The sequence below is a fragment of the Limanda limanda genome, chromosome 15 (genome assembly GCF_963576545.1).
Source record: "Limanda limanda chromosome 15, fLimLim1.1, whole genome shotgun sequence".
In the NCBI taxonomy this organism is placed as follows: Eukaryota; Metazoa; Chordata; class Actinopteri; order Pleuronectiformes; family Pleuronectidae; genus Limanda; species Limanda limanda.
Window position 1 is genome coordinate 7,511,810 of NC_083650.1, and position 12,082 is coordinate 7,523,891.

General features: G+C 43.7%; 1 protein-coding gene across 1 annotated transcript in view; it reads right to left on the bottom strand.

The window, feature by feature from the left end:
* Positions 1-12,082, bottom strand: part of ank3a (ankyrin 3a) — an 87,661-nt gene that overhangs the window by 51,168 nt on the left and 24,411 nt on the right. The window contains exons 2-8 of the mRNA XM_061087061.1: positions 6,758-6,859; positions 6,380-6,478; positions 4,367-4,465; positions 3,662-3,760; positions 2,216-2,401; positions 1,789-1,812; positions 94-192 (exon numbers count right to left, since the gene is read on the bottom strand). Coding sequence (XP_060943044.1) covers positions 94-192; positions 1,789-1,812; positions 2,216-2,401; positions 3,662-3,760; positions 4,367-4,465; positions 6,380-6,478; positions 6,758-6,859 — 708 coding nt within the window. The remainder of the gene's footprint in view (positions 1-93; positions 193-1,788; positions 1,813-2,215; positions 2,402-3,661; positions 3,761-4,366; positions 4,466-6,379; positions 6,479-6,757; positions 6,860-12,082) is intronic.

Genomic DNA, 12,082 nt, shown 5'->3' on the forward strand with positions numbered 1-12,082 from the left:
TTTTTCATCATTTTACTATTTACTCCTTTACTCTTGTTTACCGTTACTCATGGTAATACTTCTCCCAGACAGCAGAGGGTAGACTAAACTCACCCGAGCCATGAAGTCCACAGCAGCTCCCCGGTTCAGCAGCAGCGTGGCCACGTTTATGTTGCCATAGTGAGCGGCGATGTGGAGGGGGGTGAAACCACTCTGAGGGTTGAGGAAAACCGTACAACACGCACATGCAAACAGACAAAACACACACATTACGTTACAACCGATGAAACGCAACACTCGTGTGCCAGGTGAGGCCTTACAGGAGTCTACAGAGGCCTGTGGTCGGTGTTCACCCACACTCACACAGACCAGGACATATTTTACTACACACTGTTACACTAACACATGACTTTTCTCTCACAGCAGCAGAAAAAGTCTTTAATTGACGCATCAAACATGGGGCCGGTGGTATGCTGACAACTGGAGGGGTTTAAATTCAGTATACCGTGTGTGCTTCTATGTGCTTTCACAATACTGTGATATAAGGACACCTTGGTCTATAAGTAGTATACAATTCAATATGCAAACTGTATATACAATTCTGTTATCTATAGGCATCCTGATAGTTTAGTGTTCTGCAGATGAACCTAACGTTCATTTGCTGACTTTAAAGGGTGATTCCCCGACAGAACCCCTGGCTTAGTGAGCAACAGCTGTCAAAGCAACAAAAGGACAGTGGAAAGAATCTCGTCCAATGAGCGCGGGAATCTCACATTAAGCTACTTAATCACTGGAAACCCTATTTGATAAACTCAATAATCTAATAGGAAGCAGGTGTCTCTGAGTGGAGACATCTGGTGTCCAACTACAAACATCTAATATTTAAACTTCACACTCATTGTCCTCCAAAAAAAAAAAAAAAATCTTAATTATCTCATGTTCCTCTATAAAATTTGAAATCATTTTTCCCATCAGCATTCGATGCAAATTTGTTTACCAACCATGCACGAGCCTCATATCAACAAAGCCGTTTTTTTTTGTCATACCAGATGAATGGCCCGAAACCATGCCAGCCAAAACACAGGCTCGCCCAGAAGGATGGTCACCTGGCTTTGGGGTGACAAAGCGCTCCTGGTTGCCATGGAAGCAGTGTCAAGATAGCATCTCGCTTTGGTCCCATGCAAAATGCTTGAGGTGCAAGGGTTGAGGGGTTGTACTAAAATCACTACGGGGTTGCAATCTAGTGAATTAATTAAATTGTCTGTTGCTAGAAGGCTGGGTTCCTTAACAGCTCAAAGGGGATTTGGTTGCCATGCAGGTTACAGACGAACTGCTGCTATTCGATGTATGATAACCACATCTCATGCTTCCACTGGTTATCATGTTAATCAGTTTCATGGACGGACTGTGTAGGGACACATCGGGACAACGTTTTGTCCACAGTCACAAGGAATTTGGCAGAAGGAACAGCCGTAGCTTAAGCTTTGGACACCATGAAACCATTAGAATCAAGGGGAACCTTGATAGCCAAGCCTCCAGCCTCAGGATGAACTACATCAGTATTAGTGGAACATGCGCTACTCTGACTTTCTCTACGAGCGGAGATATTATTCACTACATGAATCAAGCGATGAGGAGCAAGAAGACGATTGTTGAGTTAAAATGGAAAAGGAGAAGTGAAAAAGGGGGGGGGGGGGCTGCAGAAACACTACTGCATCAGGTCAGGGGTCACTGAAGTGTATTTTCTTTCCCCAGAGTTTTTTAATGAGCTGCGATGGAGACTACAAAATGTACTGAGTAGAGGTGTACCTCTGTTGTTCTATTCACCATCATCTACAAAGTCAGCCAAGAGAGGAGAGAATGAGCGGTTAGTGAGCAAAAAACTGAGAAGGGCCTCCACCGACAGGAAGTGGAGCAGCAGAGACAGGGGAGGAGGAGCTCCGCACATAAACTCACTGTTATTAAAGATTCTGGATGATAAGATTTGAGTTTGAGAAAGTTATTCTCAAACTCAAATCCTATCATCTTCTGTACAAAGTGTTGCTCCTTCCCCCTTTCTGCCAAAACAAGCATCAAAAAACAATTTCAACCGAGAAAGAAGGAAAAGCAAAAGGCAGCAAGTAAAAAAAGAAACTACAAAGAAAAACGCTTCAAAGAAACAATCAGAGAACCAATCAAAGAGATAAACCAGCTGAGCGTCCTCTCTCAGAGACGGAGCTCAGACGGCGTCGCTCACCTTAGACTCGACGTCGGCGTTGTGGTCGTTCTGCAGGAGCAGGGCCGCGGCCTTGGTGTCATCCTTGCGGGCAGCGATGTGCAGGGCAGGCAGGCGCACCTTGCCCTTTGTATCGTTCTCCAGCAGCAGGGAGACCACCTGGTCATGGCCCTGCTGTAGAGCCACCGCCAGAGGGGTGAAGCCATCCTAAACGCCAGGGGAGAGACAGAAAGGAGTCAACAACGCTGGAAGGACGCTGCAGTGCATCACTGGCAGTGGAAGTGAAGTTGGATGGTGGGTGTGATTGGTTTGGTGCAGGTCATGGAGAGTTGATTGAAAGCAATGCAAGATATCTGAATCCCATAGAAGTTGAAAAGCAAGGTTTAATAATAAAGGTGTTAACATGATCCAGCGACTTCATGCTTTTCTTTTTCTCTTTTGATGCTTTATAGAATCTTTTGTTTTGGGTTTTTTAGGGGAATCGATCCAGAAAACTTTTGAGTTCAAGAACCACATTTCAAACAGATGCAGATTTTCAAGCCTCTCCTCCATATAGGACGCTAATGTACGTTACATAATGAGAGGATGTGGTGGAAAAGGTTTCTCCCACACACTCGCACACATTACCCTCATGATGCATAATTTAGCTGAAAGCTGCCTGTTCTGGATACTGTATTTCCGTGCATATCCGTGTATATATTTGTCACTTGCATGTGCTGGCATTTCGTATGTGATGTTCACACGAGTACTGGATGTAGTTCTGTGTGTGTTCTATTTGTGTGTACATGTCTTAAAGGGCATCCCCTCGTTCTACCATGTAACCCATAGATGTAAACCAGCGGACTGCAGACTGGCCTGGGTATTCCATTAGCTCCATCAGATGTTTGTCTCCATATGTGCACATCCCATTCTTGTGTGTGTGTGTGTGTGTGTGTGTGTGTGTGTGTGTGTGTGTGTATACGTGTGCTGACAGGTAATTATGTGTATGTATGGGTTGCACAAGGCTGAGCATCGTAAATCAGAGCAGTAACGTCAGCAGCAGCAGCAGCAGCCGTGGAGGAGAGGCAGCGAGCGGAGCGGACCTCGTGTGTGTGACCCGCTCAAGGTCACTCTGCCTCCACCACCGCCACCATACACTACCAATCAATGAAGCTCTGCCCAGTCGCTCATGAAAGAGATGGGGAGAGGAGGGAGGAGAGGGGAGGGCGGAGGAGAGACAAGCAGGAGGAGGAGGGAGGGAAGACGGAGACAACGAGAATGTGAGACAGAGTGGATGAGGGAAAAGCAGGGGAGTAAAGAAAGATGAAGACAGGGAGGATGGGAAGGAAGGAGGAGATGCAGGTGGTTAGTACAACACATGTAAAGACCATACATGACTTAGGCACAATGGTACAACAATATAACACAGGACTGACACACATATGATCACACACACGATTAAAAACATCAGACACACATGTACAGTACCTCAGTGGCCATACTCTGGCTGGCGCTGTGCTCCAGAAGGAACCGAACCACCTCCAGGTGATTCTCCTGGGCGGCCATGTACAGAGGAGTGAAGCCATTCTGTGCACGGACCAGAAAACACACACGCACGTTCAACAATATGGTCAAGCACGTTAACCTTGAAAATACAACTTAATAGATAAATCTGTGTTGTCAGTTCTTTTAGATTGGATTTGAGAGGTTTTCTATTATCAGAACACTACAGACTTTTCCCTCCATTTTACATTTAGATCGTGAAACATTATTTTATTATAGTAAAATAAGAATCTGGAGAGTAATGTGATGATATATAATGATGTGAAATGTTCAGGTAGGACTTTTGCGATGGTCTGTTTCAGGGTTTGATAAAACTAGACAGAAAGATGGGGTTTGAAATCTGTCTCCTCTCCTTGATCTGTCAGAGTTGAATGCAACGTGCCGGAGCAGCAGTTTTCTTGAGAGGCCCAGTTGGAGTGAAGCCTGTTTTCCTGTGATCCTCAATTCTGCCGATGAGGATCTTTGCAGCAAGTGATTCCCTCAATCTAATTGACTTGATGACACAGTATCATGGAAACAAATGTGTGAATCCCAGCTGGAGCAAATTCCCCCCGTAGCCCAACATGACCCTACTGTCCCTGTGACAATGTGCACGTGTACGTGTGAGTTTGCATGTTGAGTATAACCTACCTGAGACTGTGAGTTGACATTGGCTCCGTTATTGACCAGCTCTTTGACGACATCCGTTTGGCCGGCCAGCGACGCTATGTGCAGAGCAGTGTTTCCTTTCTGGATTAAATGGAACAACCACAGGGACGCGTGTTAAGCTCTGTCCCACCTGTTCCACTGCATTGCTTCAGTGTGACTGTCACTATCCTCTGGACATATCCATATCAATCCCCTCACACCTCTCTTTCTTTTTAACAGCCTGCGTTCCAGCTCTGGCATCCCCCCCTCTGCACTGCCAACAATGTTTCACTTCCGATACCGCTGGTCCCAAACAAGATGAGCCCCAGCTGAGCCTCTGGTATAAATGAAGACAGGACAACAGGAGGCTTCCCACAGGACATGCACAGGTCCTTGGGACGGAAGAGTTAACCCCTGACCTGTGTCCTGGACGAGTGATACCGAGCCGTGTTGTTATAACTGCTGTTACACAATCGTGATCGTCTGTCACATGTATCATACACTACAGAGAGAGATGTCTGCTGAGGCCAAGGCAGCGTAATATAGAGAACGACAAGACTGGTTCCTTATGCAGCTGAGGACAAGAGTTTAATGACAAGTTTCAATTTATTTTTCTACCCTTATACATGCATATTTGCTCAGAGCAACTAAAGCCTTTTTGAAGTTTCATATGGTTTTAAGGGAACTGATAGTAGTTGGTTAAAGTGAAGTTGTTGGAGATATGGTCTCAATCATCCCTTCTGGTCTAAGTTATGATGTTAAATAATGTCCAGAAATTGGTTTTTGAAAATATATGAGTCCAATTTCGTTAACCAAATATTAATGAATTCCTTCAAGGCACTGCAGAGATATTGCTTTCACGAGAACGGCACAGATGGAAATACAGAAAAAGTGAAACATAAAACATAAACATAAAAACTTGCATTTTGAAGACCCAAAGTAAATAATTAAAATTTATTCAAAAAACACCATCTGGGCTTGGTGCTTCCGCCACCGCCACTCACTGTGACTTGTTGGGGGAACAAAGCTGCAGCTACTACACTTCACGTGGAAAACATCTCCTGCCCTGAAACTAGGATCGTAAAAGGGATTTCTCTGAGAGAGATGCCCCATGGATGGTTCAGTCCAGAACAACAACAACACTACAGACAAAATATTTTAGTTCAAGCTTTCTCTAACTGTTTTAAACCGATCAGTGAAGCCTAGAGTTAATCAAACAGTCTGAACACTGAGGACAAACCCTCTTGTTTAATTCATTATAGGGCCTCATACAAAATTACCTTGATCATAAAAAAGCCACAAATTTAAATGGAACACTCTGCATAACTAAATCTAGATATCATCAGCACTGCCTCCCTGAATGTATAATGTAACTTGTAGGCATTCAGGGTGCAGCCAGTGGATTCCCAAAAATCTCAAACTAAGCCCTCAGCCTCCTCAGGGTCACAACAGAGAGGTTTTAATTGGGGAAGGTTTTCTCCTTGATCTTGAATATTTCATGGTGTCCTGTGTTTATGTCAGCACCAGGCATATGGCCCGTGGCAGAGGAGCTGAACCAGACGACTAACTTGGAGTTAAAGCCCCACGGAAACAGATCTGGGTTATGTTTCAGTCTCATCTCCTTTTGGCTTCACAGCAAAGATGCTTTCAAGGAGGAGATCCTCCCTGGATGTATTACATGATATGATATCATATTGTACAGTAGATAAAATATAACAATAGCGCTACAACTGCTTTTAATCCCGTATATTTAATATACTCAGCTGTTGAAATTATACATAAACGTCCTTTCGTTTCATTTTGGCATCTTTTTCACTTCCTTAATTCTCTCACTGTTTCTAGTTATGATCCCCACAGGGGTCATTAAATATTGATCCGATATTGAACACTAATGAAGGCTTCACACTCGCAGTAGCCAAACTGTAACCACACTGCAGCAATACGCTTCTTGCAGGATCCAAATATAGTCGACCACAACATCAGGGGAGCTGAGAGAGGTGACAGGGTCTCCTTTACCTTCGTGGCTGCATCCACCGCGGCTCCGAGCTTCAGCAGCTCAGCAACAACCTCCACATGCCCCTCCTTGGCGGCCAGATGAAGAGCGTTCAGACCATTCTGAGAAAGACACACATTTAGCTGAGTAAGCGCAGCTCATGCACAAAGATGACACTGGGACATAATGTGTAATTGTGCCTAATGGATGGATTAAAATCATAAAAATGTTCTGAAATAATCCTGCGTGTTCAGTTCGAGCCCTTGAGCTCTTCATTTGATTTTAGCTGACGCAGCAGTATGTGATTGAAAAGCATGGTTACGTGTGTGGAGGAGAGCCCATGAGGAGGACAAAGATTCAAATGAACATTTTCCACTTAATTAGAATGTAAGAAAACTTGCCTGATTGCAAATGTTTATTTCAACCCCCGACTTGATGTAGTCAAGGACCTTTTCAAGGTTTCCAGCCCGGGCTGCTCGCAGGTAACTGGCATTACTGTCAGACTGGGAGAGAAAAACAAAAACAGAGACAGAGAGGGAGAGAAAAAAGAGAGGAAGAGAATGTCAGGTCAGACACTTCACATGTTTATGTTTCCAACTGCATCAGCATTTCAGTTGTACACAGAGGAGAACAAAAGCACATACAAATGCCAAAATGTTACTGTACCAGGTAGAACTCTGTCATAATTTCTCACACATCCAAAGAACATCTTAACAAAGGGAAAAACAAAGCCAATGTCCACACACAGCGGAGGTCCATCGTCCCTTTTAAGTTAGAAGTCTGCTAAAACGCAAACAGTGCAAAAAGTAAATCCATGAGAACGTAGCCGCTGTTGTTTCAGCTTTCTTTAATCCAAACGTCTCTGAATCCCAAAGGTGGGAAGTATGGTGGCTGGGTGGTCCTCACAGCTGCCACAGAGACCTCCTCTCCTCCTCTCTTCCACAAAAATCTCTTCTGAACCCAGCAGGAGAGCGGTTGCGACTCAGTGTCGCGTTGCTACGAGAAGCTGAGCATCTTCTGCTCTGCCTGGCTGTCCCTTTATTTCACTACAGAAATAGGGCTTTGCACACCAAAATAAATTGATGAGGCAAGCATATTTTGTCCCTATGACAAATGTGGTGTGCATGTGTGTGGGAGAGGAAGAGAGAGGGAGGGGGTGGGAGATGGAAAGAGGGATGAGAGAGTACACAAAGAAAGAGAGAGGGAGAAAGCCAAAGAGACAGGAGAAGAGACGAAGGTTCATGTTTGCTCCTAAGACGTCGGGTTTGACATAAAATGACACAGAGCCAACTCTGCACATTTCGACTTCCGTCCTCGCAGCAGCCTTGTTAAGAGCTTTTTGTAGAACTCAGCACTGGAGCTGCTGAGAGCAGGAGGGCGAGAGGCTGTGAAAATGCTGCTTAATAATCGAGGCTCAAGAAATACAAATTCCCCTGAATTATCAAAAGCAAAGACGTGCTAAATTTAGTCTCTGCGTCCAGAGACACTAAGGATAAACCCAGCGCAGCCAAACAGTACGAGCTGTTATCCAACATTGTGCTCTCCACCTCCCCCTCGGTCACGCTTTTCCAGAAATAACTCTGACGAACAGAGAGGGATGTGACCCAAAGTCAAAATGTGAGAGACCAAGACGTGCAGCATCAGATTGTTCCACAGATAAATAAAAACAGTAAGAGGAAAAGATGTGTCACTTAAGCATTAGGGTAAACAAAACTCTGGCAGATGAAACAAGGGTAACTGGAAACTAAGTCATTCCCCGATTACAAGGGACCATTAAGCTAAATCTCTGCAGCTAATCAGCCCACATCTCGAAATGTCTTCTTCCTTTTTCCATAACCCCCGCCCCCCCCCCCCCCCCCCCGCCCCCCCAGCTCCCGGAGGACTGCTCCATCGCACTGGACCACTAATGACCTCTCTGCTCTTGTGGCCTTGAGAAAAGTCATGATGAAATACACAAATATTGAGCAACAAATGTGAGACATAGGTCAACAACAATCACAGAAAAACCACTAGCATTACTCGGTCAGTGTGTGAAAGTAACATTGTAAAAATGTAAAAGGAATAAAAACACTTATAAATGATTTCTTATTACTGCTGGAGGTAATGAAGTGAGAGTCCCTGGCAGCGCTGCATTAAAGTCACTGCTGCGCTGTGCTGTGAAATAGGCAATTGACTGTGAAAACTCACAAACATAAAGTACGCTGGTCTAAATCTCCTGTTGTCGCACGACAAAAGGTTTGTGTGGATGTGCAAATGGACACTTCACTTTTATTGTGAACTCAGTTGAGTTACATTTCAAAGATTCAAGCTGTCCATGATAAAGAGCAAACTCATGAGACAGATAAAGGGAAGATACAATTCACGTGTAATTCACAATATCATCATCCAAATAATATAGATTCTATATCTTCTGGATGATAGAATAAGTAAAGACCTGTTTATTCCCAGAACTCAGCATCCTTCTCCAGCTCTCTGTCAAACTCCTGCTGGCACTTTTCCTAGGATACTTTATTTTACTGCTGCGCTAAGTGAGCAAGTCGTATATAGTGTCGGCGTAATTCACAGTGATGGTTGTTTACATGTGGTGTCTTGCAGGAATGAAAACACTGTCTGACTGATGAAAGAACATATACACGAACAGGAAGGGAATCCAAACTGAGCAAGATCATGAGAACATTAAGACAATTTTATACATTAACTTATATTGAGTCAACACCAACACAGTTCCAGTTTTTTAAATAAATCTATATAACTGTTAAATTTAAAGGAGATCTACTATGCTTTCTCAGTTTTTTCTTTCCTCTAGTCATAGTTATAGTTATCTTTTGTGTATAAAAAGTCTTCAAATTTAAAACAACCACTGCAAAATCACACAATTTTTTCCAGGGGACCCAAAAGAGTCCTGAACCTGGCTGTAGTTCAATGCTTTGTGAAGTTATAAAAGTCTGCTACTTGTCAGTGTTGGTGAATTTCTTTCTGGTTAGGTGCACTTAGAATTTTTTTCATTTATCTATTTAAAAAAAGCTTATTTATCTTATTAGATTTTACTTCCCTGGCAGATTTGAAAAAGGTTAGCTAATGCCCAAAATCCAACTAATTTCAATGGCAATTATTCAATTAATAATATCAACATATTATAATATCTGTGCAGCATGTGTGTGTGTGTGTGTGTGTGTGTGTGTGTGTGTGTGTGTGTGTGTGTGTGTGTGTGTGTGTGTGTGTGTGTGTGTGTGTGTGTGTGTGTGTGTGTGAGAGTGTGTAAGACTCCATCCCAACAGTTGTCCCATCTCTTACGTAACCAGCATGTGTCTTCAGTGAGAGCCATGCATTGTACAGCAGTGTGACCCATGACTCTCAGGCTTTGTTCAAGTGTCACCAAATGCTTGACGGCTCTAAAACCTCTGACATTAGACAACACAGGATCCACTGCTGCTCAGTGATTCACAGCTTTAAATATTATATAAGTCATGATATCTAATACTGTAATCTTGTTGCTTTGTCCTGGCAGATGTGGTTTTATATAAACAATAAACATATAACGCAACAAGAAGATATTGACACACTTACAGGGACCAGATGCTCTCATTTGAGGGAACAATTTTGAATATAAAGTTAAAGTGTGTTTTTGAAGGGTTCAATTTTGCATTTAAATATCACTCAGTGTTCCTTGCTTGTCCTTCAGCATCTGCTCAAGCTAAAGTGCCAACAGATTAACTAGTCTTCATCCATAAGTCACCATTCATTGCTCTCGTCACTTTATCCTTTAATGCCTCATGCAGTGAAAACCAGTGACCAACATGTCCGACCCGCCGCGCGTATCCGATCTGCGTCCACCACGACGGATCTTCAAGTCTTTGTGAACGAAGCATTACCAAGGACGAGGAAAGAGATTAGCAAGAGAAATATCATTAAGCCGCCGCAGATCAGAGGTTCAGAGAAAATGGGGCCATTACAGACTAGGTAAGCCTGAAGGAAAGCATTAATCTAATGGTGGATAGAAGGGAGAGGGTGAAAGAGAAAGAGGGAGAGGAATCCGACACAAGGGTAATAACTGGTAAAGCGGCGAGTTTAACCATCATTCCCAATTACAGTCTTACAAAGTCCGAAATGGCGCTAATTTCAGGGCAAGCTGCTGTAAAAATTAATCGTCTCATATCTAATTAAAAATGCCCTTTGGTTAATGACTGCTGTTTTCAGATGCTCTTTATAGTATAGAGAGAGAAAAACGTTAAAGTTAAACGGCTGAAATATGTAGGTTTGATAAAAACTGTTCAGCTCTTTTCAGACATGAACTCTTGACTTTCACATATGAAGAAAACAGCAGGAGATCATCCAGGTCAGACACGTTCACAACAACAGGAGATAATCATCCAGGTGAGGGCTGACACTGTGGAGCTGAACATGATGGATACATTCTGATGTGGGAACCAGAGTTTTTTTTGTTTATATCCCATAAACAGGAGTACGGGTCCTTATTATTTAAAAGCTCTGGAATCTCCTTGTCTTTTCCTCCAGGCCTGTTTGTATGGCTCCTCCTTTTCATCCTGATATATTTGTATTGCAGGATGTGGTGGTCCCTGCTCTATTCTCACATGGACTCACATGGTATTTTCCAAACGTTAGGGAGCAGGTGGGAAAAAGTTCTGTGGGCAACTACCATTTGTATTCTCACATTCAGCCCCTCTGGAAAAGATCAGGAACATGTCTGGACTTCAGTGCTTGTCTTAAAGCAGCTTTTCTGTCAAAGTCGTTGAAGATGAGCAACATTAAAGCTCGGTGTTGTTGACATCGCTCCTGGACATGTATTTGTGACAAAATATATGAATAGAACTATAAATGAATTTGCTCTCTGTTTCTGGAGTTTAATTACACATTCAAACAGCCACTTGGCAGCTGAGGTGAAAACAAGTAGCACTGGAACGGGACACAGTGTCTCTCATTATCTCAAACAGTTCACCTCTTTCCCTTCATCCTGGGTTCAGAGACATTTTGGAGCAGCAGAGCACGTGTTGTTCGTTCTGCTGAATCTGTACTTGGCACTTCTCCTCATGACATCAACGCAGTGATAATCTACACGGATAGAGGATATTTAGCTGAATAAAGACTGATACGATGCCAGACTCCGATATGTCGGTCTGACACTCTGCACCGAGCGTGTAACAGAACAAGGTCTCATTTAGCTCTAAAGACAGGTACGAGAGGGACTACACCTACATGTCTGCAAACACTTTTTGCACTGTTCACGGGTGAGAGTGTGTAAACACAAACACAGAGACACACAGGGCACGTTGATGTTATCGGCTCTGGCTGAACTGGGCGAGCTTAGGGGATGAGAGCCAGACCAGCAGCGGCTGCATTGTTTCACTTTATCCCCGGCTCTACTGACAGCACAAAACACTCCACGCTCCCCAGCTCTATGAGCACAAAGCCAGGGGCTTCCAGTGGTCGGCCACAACTACCACCGGTGCCAGAGGACCTCAGCCCACCCACCCACCCACCACCACTTCCATTACTCCCATCTTTAAACCGCTGCACTCCCCCAATCCCCCCAACTGCCCTAAATAGTCCTTCGTAGTATCCTGATTCCACTGGTTCTTTCAAGGCTAAATATAGCAAAGCCAGTGATGAATTAGTGCTCCCATTTCCCTGTCAACATGCTCATGCCAGAAAATCATTATCAAGCATGATGGAGGTATGGATGGAAAGCATGATATTGGCAACAAAAT